The sequence below is a fragment of the Melozone crissalis genome, unplaced genomic scaffold, assembly GCF_028551555.1.
Source record: "Melozone crissalis strain CALT ecotype California unplaced genomic scaffold, PUWL_Pcris_2 ptg000029l_1, whole genome shotgun sequence".
NCBI lineage: Eukaryota > Metazoa > Chordata > Aves > Passeriformes > Passerellidae > Melozone > Melozone crissalis.
This window is the reverse complement of record NW_026535807.1, coordinates 6606011-6626238: the sequence shown is the minus strand read 5'-3', so window position 1 is coordinate 6626238 and position 20228 is coordinate 6606011. Positions and strand designations below refer to the sequence as shown.

At 45.7% G+C, this 20228-nt stretch overlaps 1 protein-coding gene across 1 annotated transcript in view; it reads right to left on the bottom strand.

Moving 5' to 3' along the window:
* Positions 1 to 8523: 8523 nt before the first annotated feature.
* Positions 8524 to 20228, bottom strand: part of ADAMTS9 (ADAM metallopeptidase with thrombospondin type 1 motif 9) — a 78724-nt gene continuing 67019 nt past the window's right edge. The window contains exons 32-40 of the mRNA XM_054281041.1: positions 19336 to 19530; positions 17383 to 17515; positions 17043 to 17137; positions 16792 to 16886; positions 16564 to 16697; positions 14967 to 15058; positions 13451 to 13555; positions 11379 to 11473; positions 8524 to 11082 (exon numbers count right to left, since the gene is read on the bottom strand). Coding sequence (XP_054137016.1) covers positions 11384 to 11473; positions 13451 to 13555; positions 14967 to 15058; positions 16564 to 16697; positions 16792 to 16886; positions 17043 to 17137; positions 17383 to 17515; positions 19336 to 19530 — 939 coding nt within the window. The 3' untranslated portion in view covers positions 8524 to 11082; positions 11379 to 11383. The remainder of the gene's footprint in view (positions 11083 to 11378; positions 11474 to 13450; positions 13556 to 14966; positions 15059 to 16563; positions 16698 to 16791; positions 16887 to 17042; positions 17138 to 17382; positions 17516 to 19335; positions 19531 to 20228) is intronic.

Below are 20228 nucleotides of genomic sequence, written 5' to 3'. Positions count from 1 at the left end.
TACAGAATTTTATAATGGAGAAAATTTCCTTTTCCATAGGCTTTCTTCATGGCCCTGCAAAAATATTGAATGCTCCCTGCTCTGTTTTTCTGTGGTTGCTATTTTTACCTTTCCAAAACCCTCCAAGCTTCCCTCTATTGCTCCCTTCTGCTAAATTTCCTCATCATTTTCCTTCTTGGTTTCTCTCCCAGTTTCCAACTCATACAGTGGTGCATGAATATATTATAAACTCTCAAGGGAAGAGGCGATCTCTCCAAGTATACATTTCATCACACAGTGGGCAACTGGTTGCAGGCTGGGGTTTGACCTCATATTGAAACATCTCAGCCTCCAGCCAGTATCCAGTGTCCAATACATTATCAGGGTTACTGTTAGTTCTACAGAAGGACAATGGGATTTCAGGGAGTGGGTGTCATGCAAGAGAGGGCCTGAAAAATCTCCAGCACTTTGGGTGTCTTGGATAAGGTTCAGAATATTTAAAACTCCAATTAAAACTGCCGAAATAAAAGCAATATTGGATACAGGACTTATAACAAGATTCAACGTGCTGTGGGAAATGCTTTAAAGGTGACCTGCAAATCCTCTTTAATTGCTCTGCTGTTGCAAGAGATGCTGTGCGCCCTCAATAACAGGGCTGGCGAGGACATCTGCTATGAGTTTAAAACAGCAAATGTAAGTCAAAGTTGGAGGATAAATTCCTTGGAGGTGTGGCTGTACTGAATCACAGCTCCAGTCTTCTGATGAAGATGCAAGTCCTAAATTGCTACTTAAAACAAGGCTGGCTACTTCAAACTTAAAACAAGGCTGGCTGGTCCCCTCCCAAGCTGTCCACGAAGCTACCAAACTTCCCTGTCACCCTGCATGCTTGTGTCCTGCAGGCACAGGGGGTGACACAAGGAAAAGGCAGGGGAGGCTCTGAGCATCAAGGCTTGCATCAGTGTGTTCAGAAGAGGTAAGATGAGGGCTCAGCCTGGGAGTGCAGAAGATGCAGACAAGAGGGGTGAGGGGTGATCACTGCTCCTGCTCTGCTGTGCCTGCAGAAGGATCTGGAGAAATCATGCAGAGCCGTGAAAATGTTCAGGTAGCACAGACCCCAGTGAAGCCAGGTCCTTAGGGACTCCTGCTCACCTGAATATCTCACAGGAACAACAATTCCTCTCTGGTCTGAGACATCCAGGGTAAATGAAGGGCTATTTGGGGGGACCCCATCCCCTTTTAGGGATGCTCAGAGGCTCCCTCTCTGTAAGGAAACAGCCAGGCCAGAACATCATCTCTGGATGCATTTGGGAAAGGGAGGGGATACATTATCTCATTGGCCTGCATGCTCCTCTTCTCTTTCCTCCCCCAGAAAAGCTGCCAAGAGTAAAGATCTCTCAGGAAATAAACTCCCACTCCCTTGTTCTCACCATGTGCAAAGGGGATGATGCACCATCCTGGCATGGCTGGGTAGGCAGGGGACAGCAACACAGCTCCAGCCCTACCTGTGCTGCCACAAGAGCTACTTTCAAAAGGGTATTTTGCATTATTATTTTTATAGACATGGAGATCTTCCTCTTGAGTGGAGGCAGACTCAGCTTGGAGGTGGGGGGTGTCAGATACTGCTGTCAAATAGGCTCAGAAACAGACACACATGTATAATACATGCTAGACAGCTTGGCTGACAAATTATTGTTTCTGCTGTCACTTCAATTGTTCCATACGTGATCTTCCCCTCCCATTTCTGTTTCAATCAAACCTGCCTAGGGCTGACTCTCCTTCCAGCCCTTCTAATGACTAAACCAGTTTAAAACCCAGTTTGCTCCATTCATGCACTGAGTTGGACCCATTTTCCTTTCCTTTGAAGTTGTGGATGGCCAAGAGGAGGGAAATGACAGGGATGCTCTTTGCTTCCTGCTCCCTGTTGTACCTGATAATACAGAAATAATTATGATGAAAATCAAAGAACTCAGGGAAAGGTATAATACAGCTCCTGTGTTAGCTTTTGGGTCACAAGGTAGGTGGAACAGGGACTGCCATGGGATAGATCTGTGCAGAAGAGCAGCCCGGGATGCAGGGCAGAGCTGTCATTAGGGCTCTGTTCTCCTGGTGGCCTCCATCCCGGGTGGGACACCAGCATGTGCAGTACCAGCAGTGATTGTGTCCCAGCCCAGGGGCTGTCCTTGCCAGCTGGGAAGAGGAGCTGCAGGCCCACAGCAGTAGCTGCAACCAAGGGATGGGAAATATGGGGACAACTTGTGCCACCAAAGACCATGGAAAGTCTGCCTCCAACTCTGGTCCAGCAATTCTGGATGGGAGTTAGCTGGCAGACAAAACAGTTCTGTGTGTGAAGCCAGGAAAATTTGCTAGTCTTTCCAGGAAAGTGCCCCTGGCTTTTCTATCCTGCAAACTGTGCCTCATGTCAGGAAATCACCTCCAAAATACTCACATGCAGGAAGCTCTCAGCATCCCTCCATCAGCTCTGACACCCCTGTGCCTCTTACAGTCCAGCCCTGACCATCAGCACCAAGACAGGGGTAGCACCAACAGAAAGCAGAGGAGTGAGGCAGAAAGCAGCTCTCATTTTCATGCTGGACCCATCCATTTCTCCCCTCTGTGATGTCAAGGTGAATTTGGCTGTTCCATACCGAGTCAGTCCCCTCGTGGTTCCTCCTGCCAGCAGCCTGTGCAGGTGAATTACAGCTCAACATGAGCCCTGTCTCCATCTAGTACCCTGAAGGTTATAAATGTCTGACTGTTATTAGGAAGTTATTGTCTGAAGCCTTTCAAACAGCAAAAGGAGGGCTTAAAAATACGCCTAAAGTGCCACAGCTACTGAAGGAGTTTGATGGGGACTACACATCTAATTTGCTGCATCTTTCCTCCACCAAGCCTCCTTCTTCCTGGGTAAATGTGCCCCCGTGAGGGTCTTTTAGGAGTTCTCAGTGTTTCTGCTCATTCCAACTCCAAGATTTGTAATTACTGCAGGCAGAAAAGGCTGTGCACAAACCCCAGTTTGAGGTGGGGAGATGGAATTTCAATCTGTGCTGTGCATAACAGGAACCCAGGCCGGGATGAATCATGCTGTGTTACTTTGGTTTTAAATTTTTTTTGCGCTGCGTAGGATTTTCTGGGGCATATTCCATCAGGCATGTAATGGTCAGATTCACTCTGAACATTTCTTACACACTTCAAATGTCACAAATGGCAACAAAGTGGGCTTAGCACCTTAACAAACCCTTCTACAAGTTCTGTAGATTATACATTTTCTCAGTGCTCTTTATCACAGCCATTTGACTACTACTTTTTTTGTTAGATTTCTCTGTCCTGAGGTATTTTGATTAAAACGGCACTGAGTAATTGCACCTTTTTTCTTTCATCAGTACACTCATTTGTAAATATCCCAGGAATTTTTTTTGTGTCCTCCCACCCAGGAATGCAAATGGCCATTATGTGCTCCCCAAGGTATCTCCAAATAACCCTTCTCCTTTTAACCTTAGGATTTTATTGTGTTAGTTGCTAAGTAACTGAGTAAGATTTATAGCCATCTATTGTTAATTTTGAAGGCGGTCTTCAATTTCCCTGTAAATAGCGTTTGGGAGTTGGAGTCCACACCAATAAAAACTTGGAGCCCAGTCCCACTCTGTGGAGAGGAGCACCTGCTATGAAATGCAGAGCCAAGTGGATACATAAAACTTACCCTCTCAAAAAGGGACCTGCCCCTCTCAGGTTGGGCATTGCTGAGGTGCTGGAGGGACCCTGGCCTCTGATGCCAGCATGGCAGGGTGACACAGGCGCCCCTTCCCTCCCTCCTGCTCCTTTCCAGCTCCTCATCCTTCAGGCTGTTGCTCTCTGAAATGAAATGCCAGTGCTTCAGCTTTTCCCAGGTCTGTATTTCTCTGCTGTCAAGCTCAGGAACCCCTCAGCTCAGCTCCCCCAGCCTCTCTGAAAAAGGGGTGGGAGATGGCCCCAGTTCATGTGGTTACTTAATGCCTTTCAATCTGAGGCTAAACAAAGCCATCAGGTGGGACTCTGCCAATTTGCACACAACATCCTAGCGCTATAGCAACAAGTAACTTTCTACTATCCCCCCCTCACTCCCTGGAGCTCTCTTTGGTGCAGCAGAATTATTTGCTTTATGCTGTAAATTCACACTTCTGCCATGCTACTTTGACTTTTCAGGACCATTAATGAAGATAAGGGAAAACAAACCAATTTGGGTAACTGGCAGAGAGGCAGGTGTCAGCAGGCTCGGCAGGAGGTGAGCTGGCAGGAGTGAAGCCATCCTGCCCTTCCCCTGCCACAGCACTGGAAGTGTCATAGATGTCCTGCAATCCCTCACATTAATCATTCATTTGCCACCCTGCAGGTGGAAAGGTCCTTTGACTCATGTTTTTAAAGCTGTCTATTGTCTCTTTTGATTGGGAGAAAAAGAAAAGAGTCTTTTACTTACCATTTTACAGGGTAGAGGCCTGCTTATAAACAGGGGAGAGAAATGCCTAGCAAAACCAGGCTGCTGGTGGTGGCTCAGATCACGAGAGATTAGGTAGCTGTGAGGCCAGAAATTGTTTCTTTTCTAGACACCAATGTTATCAGGTTTTATATTGGTGCTGTTTTTGCCTGCTGGAGTCACCAGTTCTTTAGCCAAGGCAAACAGCCCAGGACAAACCTGCTGTCAAAAGCTTCTCACAACTTAAATGCTGCCATACATTTGAGTTCTTGAAAGCCCCAAGCCATTGGGAATGATCAGATGGGAGAATGCCATCAGTGAAATCTGAATGCCAGTCGTACCTGGAAAGCCTCACATGCCACTTGCACAATGTGGAGCAAAGCTGAAGAGGAGGGCACAGCCAGGTTATCTTGGGCAAGAGCCTCTCTGGGGCAGGCAGGCAGCTCTCAGGGGTTATTCCAGGTGAGCTCTGCCCCAGCACAGGGCACACCCACTGCATTTTTCCACACAGAGCAGGATGAAGCTGTCGGTGTTGACAAGAGCTGTTGAAATGTCTTGAGGACACCCCACTTCATGCAATTCAGTCAGCAGAATTTAGAAATATCTCTAAAGAGTGGATCTGAGGGATATCAGCTCTCCATTTGCCTTACCTGAATGGAGCAGCAGCTCAGGTGAGAGTCAGCAGAGTGATCTGCTGGGGTTTCCTGTGCCACTGATCTGGGTTTACTGTCCCCCTGAGACATGTGAATTTGAGGAGACATGGCATGCTCAGGGATGAGAACAGTGAAGGAGAGACAGCAAATGTTTCAGCAGCTGAGCCCCAGCACAGGTAAGGAGAAAGGCCATTGCCTCCTGCTCCCACAGACAAGGCTCAGAATCACTGTGCTGCCAGGAAACAAACCTCCATGGCCACTGCTGCCCTACATCTCCTTTCAGCAGCTCATGGCTTGAAATTCTAGGTCTCAGTTGTTTGCCAGTTCAGCTGTGCTGCGTTTTCTGAAGCAGGGAAAAGCTGCCACCAGTGTGTACCTGCTTGTTCTAAGCTCTGGCAAGGCATCAGTGGGAAGTGCAGAGCTGCATGCTCCCACCACTACACACGTGCATCCTGCTCCAAAGGGCTGCTCACACCTGGGACCAAGCTGAGAAACTTCATCTGGGAAGTCCACGCCATGCATGAGGCCACAGCTCCAGCCTCTGGCAGCATCTGGTACCTGCTGGCATCCTCTGCTGCGGGCTCGCTCCCACCTGCGGGGGGCTTGGAGGCACCACCTGTATTTACTGCTCCTTGTATTTGCCAGTAACAGCAAATAACCTGGACGTGTCTGTTCTTGCCAGGGAGTTTGCAGGGAGCCATTCCCACTTCCCTGCTGCCGGCAGCAGGAGCAATGAGAGCGTTTCACAGTCAATGCTCCTTTCTGTGCGGGGCTGAGGAAGGCAGGCAGCGAGCTGTGAATAGCTTCAAAGAGCAAGGTCAGAGGATGGATTAGAAAAGGACAATGCAGAAAAGACCTGATTAATTTAATTGCTCATCTGAAATGTAGGCGCAGACTAAAGAAGGATGAAGAAATTATAAGCATATGAATGGAGCCAAGTAATGATTTTCAGAGAGAATATAAGAGCCCTGCCTCCCCCTGCACCCTCTGCCCCACATACAAAGGGTTTTGTATTCAGAGATTACTCCAGACTTCTGGCTCTTCTCCTCATACTGTCTCTTCAGAAATGGAGACACTGACTACCAACACATGTTTAATTAGCTGCAGCTTGATCTTGTTGCTGGCGGCTCAGACTGATCATTAGAGCCAGGCATGTGCCAAAACCTGTGAGGAGATGTAATGTGGAAACCATTCTGCTCCCAGCAGAACTGAGGTTTTCCTGGTGGAAATGGATTGATGGGCACGGCCTCAGCCTCTGCATTTCATATCCTGCCTTGAAGGACCTGGATCAGTGTCACAAAGGAGAAATGAATTTCTACCTCTCCTTACTTAAAACGGTACCTACATCAGATCTTCTTGTACTTACAGTCAACAGATCACAGCTCCAAACACTTCAAAACCAATATTTAAAACTAGAGAGAGACAGAAGTAATTTTATGGAAAATTTCACAGGTTGTTTTGGTTTTTTTTTTCAATTGGAACAAACAAACAAACAAAAGAAACCTCCCCAGGAAATATAGTATAAAAGGCATTTGGGTTAGGTCAAAATACTATGCTTTTTTTTTTTTTTTTTCTTCTGAAATCTGTGCCTTGTATTTGCAAATGTTAAATAGCTGGAAAATTAAGCTAACTTTGAAGTGGAAACTCAGACTCTTCTGTGGAGGCTGAAAATAACTTCTTAGCATTCATCATCTCGCTATTGCAAAGGGAGGTCAGAAACTTGTCAGCTAAATCTGCTTCTGGAAAGCTACAATTCCAATTGCCTGGATCACTTCACAGGCGAAAATGCTGGAAAATGTTGGAGTGAGACTGACAGGCACCACTTTCGGTCATCAGCTTCCTCCTCCTGCTCGATGCAAGCCGGAGCTGCCTCCAGGAGTCTGTTCTGCAGAGGGACTCATCCCCTCCCACGGCGTGACCAGCACCACAAAGGGCTGTGACTGCTGGATGAACTGAAACACTTCTCTTACAACGACCTGGTCGAAAGAGTTCTCCGTTTAAGAGTTCAAGTGATGGCAGAACTTAAGGCATGGGCTGAGCCACTTGAGCTGTTAATGACGCCTGGGTTGGGTTGAATTCCTGCGCCTTTGCCTGGTGATGGGAGGTGTCTCACCTCAGTGCTCTTCCCCTGACAGAAGCTTTCTTCTGAGTCAGCCCTCAATCATCTGTTTGAGGAGTTGTGTTGGAAAGACTCAACAGAACAGGCTTCTCTGCCACTCTTCAATTTTCAAAGTGTGGCTATGAGGAAAGGAAGGAAAGGAATCAAATGTCCTGATTTAGAGCTAATTCCTTGAGACGTGCCTTTCCAACAGCCTTCAACAAAATGTGTTTTATTTTTCTGTAGAAGAAAAATGCCCATCATTGGGGCAGAAGGCCAAAGTGATCAAGCATCACCTCTGTCTCTGCAGCTGCACAAAGAGACTGAAGAATTGTCACAGAATCTCAGCACTAAGCAGAACCTAAGCACTGAAAGTGTTAAAATGCCCTTTCATTATACAGGGCTGGAAAGTTATTCAGGGTCTGTGTATTAATTCCACAGCAGCTCACATTTAAAGTCTGTGTAAAAATTTATTAAGGATAAATTATAGAAAAGCCATTTTTACGAGATTAGTAATTTAAAATAAGAATTGAGGTTTTGAAATACTGCATGTTCTGTTTTTTGCATCTGACAGTGTTTCAGACAGCACCAACGGGGGAATCCTCTCTCCTTTGAAAAAAATAGAAGCTGGAAAAGGCTGGACCTGCCAGCACTAAGAGATCTGCAGCATTTTCTGAGACAAAGCATGAGGAACATATAAGGGAAGACAGAAATTGCAACTTCACTCTTACCTACAGTATCTGGGGCAGTGGTGATGTAACACTGGTTGCACTTCAACACTTGCTTGTCATCCTGGGAGGCAGTCCCTACATTTGCTTCCTTTTAAACTAAATTTCTCCTGCCTGAATTTTCTTGTATATTTGATACTATCTTTTCCAATTTAGAAAAGTTGATTTTTTTTTTTTTGCACATTTCTTTCCATAACACTAGAAGTGGTGTGGACCAGGCCCATTATCCCAGCTCATAATTCCAAAAACATTTGCAAAATGAACTGCTGTCTCTCTTACATGCCATGTCAAAGGATGTCCCTGGTCATTGAAGGCAGCACCAGCCAGTCACCAGACACGTCTGAACAATGCATGGGACATCTCTGAGATGTGCTTATGTATATCATGCACCTTGGAGCAGTCCTCTCTGGACAGAAATTTGGGAGCATCAGCCTCTCCAGCCATCAGGACATGAAAGGGTGGTCATGGCCATTCTCCAAGGTGGTCCCTGGTCCACAGACTCCAACACAGGTTTGGGGCATGGCTCCATATAAACAACATTCTTCACATCCCTCATTCCTTTTGCATGGGACAATCAAACCCACACCTTGGAAATAAACACCAGCACAGAAAAAAATGTTTACCATTAAATGTATTATTCCCTTGTGTACAAAGTATTTTGCCTCTATTGTAGGACACAGGTATTGGAATACGATGGCAAATGCAGCAAGACCATACAGACATGTCATACAGGTATTTTCATTTCCTTTTGAGTATAAGCAGAAAGAAAGGAAACATTGTACAGGAAAGTGCTTGCAAAAAAATACACCAGTTTGTAGAAAAATAATGGCATTGATATACAAAACCCAGAGTTCTTTCCTGAACAAGAAATGTCTCTGATCCTCAAAATCTGCTCTATTTAATGATGACCATTAAGGAATATCAGGTTTGGTGCTCTGTCATTTTTTTCCCTTATAGTTTGTTTTGTATTTTTTAGGTTCTGATAGCTCTGTTAATAGCTGCCTTGAAACTATATGGTAGAAATGAATTTGTACAGGTCAAAATAGTATTTCTTTTTATAAATAGCCATTCACTTCATTTCACTTCACTTACAGTGGTAAAGCACCACAATTTCTTTCTGAACTTCATAGTGCAATTTTCCCTTTTGCCCTACAGAATTTACATGTAAGCAATTATCATTAGAAAATCACTATTCCATTATTACTCCTTTCCCCTTTCCCTTTTTTCCCTTTCTCTTTCCCTTTTTCCTCTTTCCTTCACCAGTTCTCCAGCTCTGGGCTGTAGCACAGCCCTGCCTGCCTGTGAGGTGTCTCCCAGCTGACAGGAATGTGTCAATCCCTGATTGTCAGGCTGACAGGTTTCACTCCAAAGGCTGAGCACAGCCCAGCACACACAGGTTATGAATCCAGGGATCATTTATCACCATTGATCCAACCCTTTTGTAACACACTGATTACACATCCTTTGGGGAGCTCTGTAAAAGACTCACACAAGATCCTGAGGTTGTGTTTGGTAACTGCTTACATCCCAAATGGAAAGAGTTATCTGGAGTAGCAGACAAGCCTCTTTGGTTTTCCAAACTGCTGGTAATTTTGTGCTGAAAAGCTTCTTTTCCTTGTACTTTGTGCTTCTGGCTGCCTTGACATAAAAGGTGGAAGGGCAGCACCTTGCTATCACTAAGTAAAGTTGTGGAGAAAGAGATAAGGGACATAGTCATAGACTACGACAGTAACCTGGTCACATCACCCCGTTATGTGCTGCAGAGCTCTGTGAAAGCATGGCCTGAGGGCTATGTACAGGCAGGAGCCACCACACCTAAGGGACATGGCTCCTCAGTTTGATTAAAAAAAAGCCAACAGCAAATGTCTGGCTGTACATGGGAATGAGGAGAGGCAGGGAGCACAGATGCCTTACCAGGAAGATCCGAAGCAACTCAGGAGTAGGCGTAAAGCAGCTTGCTTTGGAAGGGGGGGCAGAATCATCTGTAGGTACAGAGTGATCTTGCTGAAAGGAGGCAGCGAAGCCTCCCTCTGCAGATGGTCTGGGAGTGAGTAGGAAGCTGGGGAAATGCTACAAGTGCCTGCAGGGGAGCACCCTGGCCAAGAGAAGGGGTGGCTTGGCTGGGTGTGCTGTCCCCATCCCTGGGCGTGCTGTCCCCACAGTGCTCACCAGCCCCATGGGGAGGGAACACCACAGGGATGCTTTTGTCCTCACGCTAGGATTTTGTAACAAAGTCTGTAAGAAACTACATCTCTTGTGAGAACACAGCCCAGGGAAACATATGGCCTGATCAGCCTGTCTGGGATGAGTTAATACCCCGCTTCCAGATGGAGTCAGGAAGCACAGTGGCACATGCAATTAGAAGACAAAGATACATTTTTTTAAAAAAGTGAGTTCACTTCAGAACCCTACAAAAAAGGGGCTTGAGCTGAAGATCTGAAGATCCATCTGCAGCAATTTTGCTAAACCTAGGGTAGATCTTGATTGACTTGAATTGCCTGACAATTTTTCTGCTTTATCCTCTTCTTCAATGATAAAGGCACTGGATTAACTAAAACTACAGAGCATTAATAAATATCATGTTAGCACCAAACCAGTGCTTTCAGCACTGGCCACAGAGGTCATGTGAAATTCAAAACATACCTAAAAGATAAAGATTGCTAATGCAACTAGCACAGTATTCATTGTCATGTTTTCCTTGAGTGCTGTCAGCCTAATCCCTAAAAATAAAAATTTAAGCACATCTTGTCTAATTTCCTTGCATAAAGACAGATTGAAATGCCAAAAATACCCCTATGCAGATTGTGTAGCACCGTGGAGGGCCAAAGCAGCCCATAACTGAAGGAAAATTACTGACTGTAAGTAAACAACTGAATACAGTGACAATTAAGTATCACTTGTCATAATGCTACATATAATGTAGAGTATGCAAAATGCAGTGGTTTGACTGCAGGATTTAACAATAAAAAATAAAAATAGTAAAAGCAGCCTTAATATAATGATTTTACGTACAAAAATATTAAATCAAAATAAATAATCCCAAACATAAATATTATACTGTACATTAGGAATATGCAATCTATATACACATATACACAGATATAAAAGTGGAAGGCAGAGGTATTGCATCACTATCCTTCATCCATCTCTCATCTCCATTGGCTGCTCCCAGAGAACCTGTTAAAACAGAGAAAAGCACATTTAGAGTGATCCTGGCCTCTGGAACATGTCACCAGAGAAAGTGGCACGAGAGCAGAGCAAAGGTGGGTGCCAGTAAGGTGGGGAGGTGTCTCCAGGTGACAGTGCTGGATCCACAAGGGTTACTGGGGGAGCAGGGGACCCCACTGGGATGCTGTGTGGGGTAGGTGGCTGTCACCAATGCACTCCATGTCTTTTTGCAAGCATGGCCTGATCTGCTCCTTCAGGGCATTTTGGGGGAGATTCTCCTCATGCAGAAGCATCTGAGAACTCACCACTGCTATAACACCTGAATGTCCAGGCCTGTTCCAGATGATGGAGTGCACTTCCCACAGTAACCACCACATCTTCCTATGACTTTGGTACCATCCTGCAGGCAAAATCAGAAATAACAGCTCAGTAAGAGCTCAGGAATTCCATGCTTTAGAAGGGCCAGATCGGGGTTACTCAAGCCATGGTTTTTAGGGTGTATAAGAAAACAAATGATGCCAACATCAGTCTATGAAATCACTGCTGTATTCAAATATACACAAAGGTAATTCTCCTTAGTGCTAGCAGGTCAGATGGTGGACACAAAGAGGAAAGGGTAGTTTTGATTTATTAAATTGAAAGCTGCCCAAGGAGAAGGCCATTTGGAGGGTATCTCAAGGATATCAGCTTTCTCCAGTTTGCCCCACAGTGAATAACAGAATGAGTAGAAAACTTGGCTCATGCAAGAACAAAACCAGAACTCTGAGCCAGTAACAACTGCTCAGCTCTGCCTGAGCATGGGAAGGGCATGGGAAGGGTATTTGCAGGCAACAGCAGGAAACATCCACTTGGAAGGGAAAGTCCTGGAGTGGCTCCAGACACAAGAGAGGAGGGAAAGTGACAGGGTGAGGTGATGTCACTTGCTGAGGTGCCAACCCTCCTCCCCTTCCCACAGCCAGTAGGGGTAGGTATGGAGTGGTCCTGAGGTTGACCTGGTCTCCAGGTGAGCCCAGCAAGCAGGGTCCAACTCTGGGCTTGAGTCAGGAGATTAATACCTCCATCTGGCCTTCCTTATCTCACCTCTGCAGAGTCTTTCTCCTCTTTTGGTCATTAGAATGGACAGACAGTCCTTGAGGGGAATTCAACCCACAATTACCAGAAAATTGGACTTAAGCACACAACAAGCTTGCACAAAGCACTTATTTTTAAACGAGCTCCACCCTGCCCTTGACATTATTGATCTGTGACTGCAGCAGGCTGCTATCATCTCTTCTCACTGCACCGTTCTTTCTTCTGCTCCTGCAGGCAATTACGCCCTTGGAACAGCACTTGACAGATGCCACCAGGTGATGGAGGATTTCTGAGCACCTCTGTTCTTTAAAGTTGTTTTAATTCTGCCAGCCATGATGTTTTCTGCAACCCCAAAGTTGACTTCTCTCCTTTTAGAAGGGAAGGATAGAAAAGCACCTGCTGGAACTGACATACAGGGCTGGTCCTCTTCCACCTCTAGTGTGGTCAGATCTGTAGCATTAATTCTCCTCTAAGAGACCAGCACAGAGGAGACTCATGCTCCCTAGAGCCAAGGGGAGACTGAAAGCAGTACAGGAGAGGATATTTTGCCAATTGCTGTTTGTTAAATGATGGTGACCTCCTTTGGAGAGTTTTAACAGGGGCAATTGGGATGACTCACACAAAATAACAGCCAAAAAAGCAATCCTGAGTTTCTACCATTTCAGAATATGACACAGAAGCAACAGAGTGAAGGCACACAGTGACTGCAGGAGGTGTTAACAGGCAGGCAAATTAAGCAGTACAAGGACAAATTTGGCTGTGATTGTGAAGGGCTGCCTGGCTCACCCTGAGGCTCTGCAGCCAGCAGAGCCTCAGGCAGTGACAGGGGATGGTGTCCCTGCAACACTCCAGTGACTTGAGACTTTCCCAAGGAGATAAACCCAGACCAGACCAGCAGGAAGGTCCACATCCTCCATGCTTTATCAGCCATGTGTTGGGAACAATTCCTGCTCAGGGCACTTGCCTGGCACCAGACCCTACCTGCAGATCCAACTCTGCTCTGCAGCCCTGACCCTGTCCTGCTGCCCTGCCTTGTGATGCACGCTCCATGCTGGACATCTCAGGCTGATTAAGGATCTGTCTGCCCCACAGCACTCAGCACTTTCAGCTTCACAGTTAATCAGGCTCACTAATTAATTGCAATAACTCAGATCAAGCTAAACCCGCGAGGGCCTCGCCCCACCGCAATTACCTACAACACTTTAATGTCAGATGTTCATTTTTTGTTAGTCTCTATTGGAAGATGTTGCCATGAATGACAAGGTAGTGATGAGCAGGTATAGCCATAATTAAAGTTACAACTTACTGGGGATTTCTGAATTTCTGACACGGCGTAATTCCCTTGTGAGAGCCACTTGGCTGTTCCCACCAGGGACAGGCCTGTCCCGTACAGGTCTATGCTGAATCGACCCTAAAAAACAAGAGCCTGGTTATCCCAAAATGCCATGCTCCAGACTCCCAGCATGCCACAGTGTCACTTTTCTAACAGCATTTGACAGCAGCGTTTTCCTCGTTTTCCATTGCTCTGACCATGGTCATTGTACAAATCACAGCACGGCTCACATTAGGAATTTCTCCTTGGTGGCTGCAGAGAAGGAGGGGTTTCAGATTGCTTTTGAACTGCCCATTTCCCCCAGGTTTTCACTGCTTCACCCCGGTTTTGCACTGCTTCTTCTCTGCCGGCTGAGGGCATTGTTGGCTTTCCCATGGCAAACTGCAGAGCCTGACTGCTCCAGCAGCTGATGGGAAGGAATTTCAGGGATGTGCTGCAGCTGCTCTCACTGCTCCCTCCTCAACTGGAGAGGGCACACTTGGCCTTCTTTTCCACTTTTTTTTTTGGTTTGTTTTTTTTTTTTTTTTCCCCAGACTAGTGAAATAAAAACTCTTCCATCTCTTTAAAGTACTTAATTCCACATTTTCTCAAAATGACAAAGATGGATGGAAAATTAAGGACTATGCCAGCATCCAACACTCAGTCCCCCAGCCCTCCCCTCACCCCCATGGCAGACTCCAGTCCTGCCAATTTCTGGACCCATGGAGGGATCCTTTGGACACTTCCCCAGGCTGACCCAGAGCCCAGCAGGGCCCTGCAGTACCAGATGGTGTTGGCTTTGCTCCTTGCACTTGCTGCCTTGGGAATGCTGATTTTCTGTAGGAGCAAACTGGCTGGGTCAGGTGGATTGACATTAACATTTATGAGCATTCCTGAGGTAAGGAGTCAATCCCTAAGCTGCTGAGCTGTGCAGCAAAGTGTCAGCTCTGGAAGCAGGGAGGGAAGGAGATGGAGAGGTTTGCCCTCTGCTGCTGCTGTGACTCCCTGTTAATGCCCACCCAACACCTTGGACTACCCAAACAGATCACTTACCATCCCCAGCCCCACAAAAAGTAGGTGTGCTGGGAACATGCAGCAAGTCATCCCTAACACAGTGTTATTTGTCTCCTACAGACTTTTGAAATCATCTACTCCCTGCTGCTCTCTCTGCCCAGCATTTCCACCAAGTCCTGTCATGGACTGATCCCCCTGACTTCAGCCTAGTTCTCTCCCCACAGCCTCTTTCCTTTTCTCCTTTACTGGGGCCTTAGGGAATGTCTCTTAGGCAGCCACTGGCCTGATAACATGGAAAATGGAAACTACTTTCTTCCCATGCACAAAGGGAACTTTCTCCATCACTTTCTCCCTCTTCACAAAGGGAAAAGTTTCAGATCGCCGAGATAAGAATGTGCCACTCACTGAAGTTGGGCTGCTGCGATCAGCCGTAATTAATAGAGGGCCTGAACATAACAAATGGCACCAATTCCTGTTAAATGCTCTTGTCAAATACCTGCGGGCATTTGGCAGCGCTGTAGCAGTCCCCAGCAGTGGCATAAGGAACAGGTCGTCCATCATGTGTCTGTGCAAACTGTAAATCAGTTGCTGTGGAGAAGAGTTGGTGAATAACATGGAAAGGAAGATGCAGGGAGAGAGACAAAATAAATGTAAACATGCTCTTTGCTAATGTTTAAATTCACCAAAGCTGGCTTCCCACATTAGTGTAGGAAGTCAAGACTTTTATATTTTTGTGATATCAATATTACTATATTTTTTAATATTAAATATCCTGATTCATCCCACATTTGATTCCCAGCACATGAGCACTGAATTTAACAGGACACTTACACTCACTATTTACAGCTCAGTTTAAATCTGGTGGTGATTTAGGAACCAGGTATAAATAACAACAAAACTCAAACCCTTAACTTGGGGTTTATTTCGCTATCAAAAGATTCCCCGCTTAAAAAAGGCTCCAGCACCTTCTAAGTCTCTCTTTTAAACAAAAGCAAACAACATCTCTGCTCTCCTGGCTGCCCCAGCCCAGGGGTCGGGTTTTCAAAGGGAATTGGAGTATTTTGCTCTGGAGGGATCTGAAGTAACTGAGACTCATTTAGATGGGGATGTGAGATAGCTCCTGCCTGACAGAGGTAGGTGCCCAGCTCCTTTTGAAATTCAAAGGGAGCTGGTATCAAATTCCCAGAGGGTGGTTCCTTTGAGATCTTTACCTAGAAGCTTTTACAGATTATTAGTTGCTTTTTACAGATTGATAGACTGGGAGGTCTTGAAAATTAAGTGATAAAACCCGCTTATCAGATAAGGAGTCATTTTACAGGGAAGGATTTTGATTTGCTAAAAGACCACTTAGCTATTTACTGAATGAACTCCCAACAATATGTTGTATTTTTAAAACACTTGCTGAAAACTGATAGCAGTGGAGTCAGGGGACTGAAACCATAGCCCCATGGAATGCTACAGGGTCTCTGGTGGTGGGATGGGCTCCCAGCTCACAGGAATGACAAAAGGGACAGTGTGTTACTCTTACTGCACAGCTAGATTCTCTTTCTCCATTGCAAATCCATGTCCCCAGCCCTCAACAAAAGTTATTTCCCTGTGGTCTGGCTCTGCTGGGAATACCATCCATTCTCTGCCCTGGCCACTGGGAATAGCATCCCCACCCCAGTGGAGACCCCTGCACTGGGATCTCTCTGAGTAAAATGGAGGGGGGTACAGGAGTGGGGCAGCTCCTCCCTGGTCAGGCTTTGTGTCTGAGTTCATTCTGAAAATAGGGGACCAAATGAAATAAAATAAAATAAAATTCTTCACAAAATGCACTGGGCTTCTGGAAATATGCAAATACTCATTCTGCAGAGCAGATACAGCAGGAATTGCCTTAGTATTTTCCTGTTTTACAGAGAAATAATATGAGCATCTCTGATATATCCAGTCTCCCAGTGTAAAGCAGCAAACAGGTGACCAAGTCTAAAAGTAGCTTTTAACAGGAATTCTCAAGAATATTGCTCACTAGAGTACTACTGCTTGCTTGTAGTTACAGCTATATTTGTGTAAAATAAACATTTTTTTAATGGCAAGGCCCTGTTTTTACTCACTTATTATTTGCATAGTGTTCAGGTCCAGCCTTACTTTGCTGAAGGAGGAAAACCCAGCTGCTGTGTAATCTTTCCTACACTGGCAGTCTTCTCGTCTGCTCCCGTTATACGGACACTCGGTCGGGTTATGCAATCTGAATCAAAAAAAAACCCTTTCTACTCATGACCAGGAAATATTGCCATGGAAAACAAAAACACTGTGAGGTTCATGATTACAGGATTTCTTACCTGTATCCATACACCTCTGAAAAATTCTCTGCATCCCCGTTTACAAGGGTCACATACTCCTTTGGGCTGTCAGTCTGCATCCCAGAGCAATATACCTGAGAGAGAAAGAGAAGCCAGGATTGTGTCATGTGCAAAGGCATCACTGAGACAACCAAAGGCAGAAAATCCAAGAGTGGAAGTGAAGACCACAGGCAGGGTCCTCTTGAACCTTCAGAAAACCCATGAAGTATCATTCTGTTGCTGAAATGCACCTTTAATGTCTTTCCTTTGACTTGCAGGAAATATTCACCATCTTCAGTGACACCTTCAAGATTTTTAACATCTTTGCAACTCCTCGGTAAGTCACCTGAAACAAAACAGAAATACTTGTAGTCACTGAACAACTATACATCAAAATTTATTTTGGAACACTCTGAGGCTTCCAAAGCATCAAAACATCTTTTTTATTTTGAACAGCTTTCCCTGAAATGCCTTAGTGCTTACTTGGATGGCTCCCAATGCTTGGAAATACTGCAGATCTCTAGGAGTTTGAGGGGAAAAGATCCTGAAGCCATGAGAAAGGCAAAAGAAGGTGTAAATCTGCAGACTTACAGTCATGGACATTGTGACATGTCCTCCTCTCTTCAGGTTTCAGGTCCACGTGGCACAAGCTGCTGAGCTGGTCGTCGTTGGTCAAACACTGCACTGAGCGGTGCATGACCCCAACTCCACAGGTGACAGAGCACTGCGGGACACAAGACAGAGATTCCTGTTTTATCTCAAGGGTTTATGGGCTCCAGAAAGAACAGAGACAGATGGTTTCCCTTGTATCAAGAGACAGCAGCAAAGACTTCAATCCTGTGAAGTGGTTCAAACACAGGCTTAATTTTAATCAAATGAGTAGTCCCTTCGGTAATTAATCCCTTCCTTATTATCATTGATTACTTCAAGACTACCATACTTTGCTCAGTGTTTGCATACTTTGCTGGATAACACAGTTGGTTAAAGGGAACCATGTGCTCAAGTGAAATTGCTTATTTTTCATATTAGGAAGATTGCTGTTTTCCATGCAAATTGTACCAAAAAAAATGGAGTCTCAAAATCTTCTCTCCCCTCACCTGCTGGGAAAATGGCTACATCTGTGCAAACACTGGGTCATCCTCAAACCATCCAGTCTAAGGGCAATCCTAAGGCTGAAACTGCACAAATTGCAGGAGGTACCAAGCAGCAGAGCGTCCAGCTACTGAGTGTAGGTTGTGGGAGGTGGGAGCACCTTGCTCCTCCATCCACAACTTGTTCTTTCAAGTACTTGAGAAATGAAATTCAGCTCTTTCTACAGCTACCAGTTTAGGCTATAAAGAAAATGAAGTTGCTTATCCATTTAGAAATTATTTTTCTAAAGGAATACACCATGAAGAAGATGGTCTTCAATGGCTCATGGTATTCACAGCTTGGGCATTTACTCTTTATCAAGTCCAGTTCCATACAATTCAGCTGAAGCACTGAGTAGGACTCTCTCTCTCCGTCAAAGGTGATGGCATTTTACATTAAATCCCTTTTAAAATCACAGCTGACAAGGGTCATGGCACTTGGTGGTCACTGGGACATTCAGCAGCCCAAAGTGAGGAGAAAGGTGTTGCTCTCTGAAATGAGTGCTCATTGCAGTGAAGTTGGATTAATGAGTTGGGTATTTTGCACTTAAATTCTGTGGGAAAATACCAATTAATTGATGCTGAGGTCTTTGCTATGACTCCTGCGTGCTGACTCACAGGGAGGATCTGAAGCTTCCTATGGGGCAGGAGGAACTTAGGTTTCAAATGGCTTTGCCAGTTACCATGACAACTTCTACTACATTTTACTTGGCCTGACACTCATCGCCTTGTAAAGGTTTGACAAATTCCTACAAATGCCTGAGCTGGGTTAATAAATCAAGTTTATGGGAGAAACATCACATTTCAAAGAATGTCAGAAGCCCTAAGAAGTGAAATGTTATCACCTTAACTAAAATTTGATCTTGTAGTTCAGGTCCCAGAAGAGGCTCAAACCAAATAACTTTAGCAGAAAGGCCAGGTTCTTTCCCCTGACCTGTCCCAGCATTTGTGAGAAGGAGGAGGAGGAAAAAACCAGAAAAAAAAATTGTTTTAAGGTTCAAATGACCAGTGTTTCAGCCTAATGCTGACTCCCAAGTCTTTCTTATACATGTGGCCAAGTGGGATCAACTGCAGTTGTCAGTGACCCACCAATCCTTCTAGCACAAGGCTTTCAAACCCTTGTTTTCTGCAATGACTAAGCATGCAGCATGGCCATCAACATGGCCACAAACGTTGGCTACATCCCAGTTTTCATGAATGACTGTACTTGTAGCTGCTGGGACTGCCCCATACAAAGGGGTTCAGTCTGAAGTATGGAGCCCTACACACACCAGGCCTGCTGCTGCACCAGAGTATTCCATGCATTAATTTAAGCATCTCTAAAACATTCCCCTGCCAAACCTTTGGTCTGTGTCTAAAAAACCCCCAGGTTGTTCCATCCTTTTTGGCCAAAAAAGAAGTTTGCCCGACTTACGCTTCCCCAGTTGCCGACGCGCCAGGAGGCCGAGATGGGGCACTCTCCGAGGTAACAGGGCTGGATGTTGGGGGGCTGTGTGCCAGGACAGTTGACCATGTTCTGGTAGCCATACTCATAGTGGTCCTTCCCGGTGTAGATCTCACTGCAGGACACGAGGCGCTGCCTGTATCCCTTCCCACACGTGACGGAGCACTGCGGGCACAGCAAGGAGCGGTGAGCACCACGTGCTTCAGCAGGGCTGCCCAAAATGGGAGGGGAGGAAACCAGGCCTGACAGCTTTCAACACAGGAAACTGATTCAAGGGATCACCGGGTTCTATTTAAGCCAGTCATGAATATTGTAAGTGGCTACAAGTGGGCTGGTGCCTGACATTGTCTTTGGGCACCCAGTTCCTCTCTGGGCTGGATCTACAGCTGCTCCAGGACTCCCTGCTCCAGGCTGGCTCCTGGCCATGTGTTATTTCTTCCCAACCACAAAGAAAGGAGCAGAACATCCACGGGAATTTGGAAATGCTCTATTAGTTGTTTTGGTTGGGTGGGGATTTTTTTGCCATACATACAGAGAGATAGAAAGTGGTCAAGGTTGACCCTGAATTGCAGGTACTTGTCAGCAACTAGGAGAACCAGGAGAACCAGAAGAATGCAGACAACCAGAAGAACCAGCAATCAGAAGAATGAGAAATTTTTCATTGTAATTAGAGGATAAACAGCACTTTTGACTTCCTCATCAAAGGGCTGAGTGGGACCTGGGAGAGGCAAATTGTCTCTGTAAGCTCTCTTCACCTCTCTGTCTTCATGGGCCTGAGTGCTCCCAGGTGGTCTCCCAGGCATTGGGGGTGGGTAGAGGGTGCCTGGGCAAGGAGCAGCCAGAGCTCCATCCTGACAGGCACC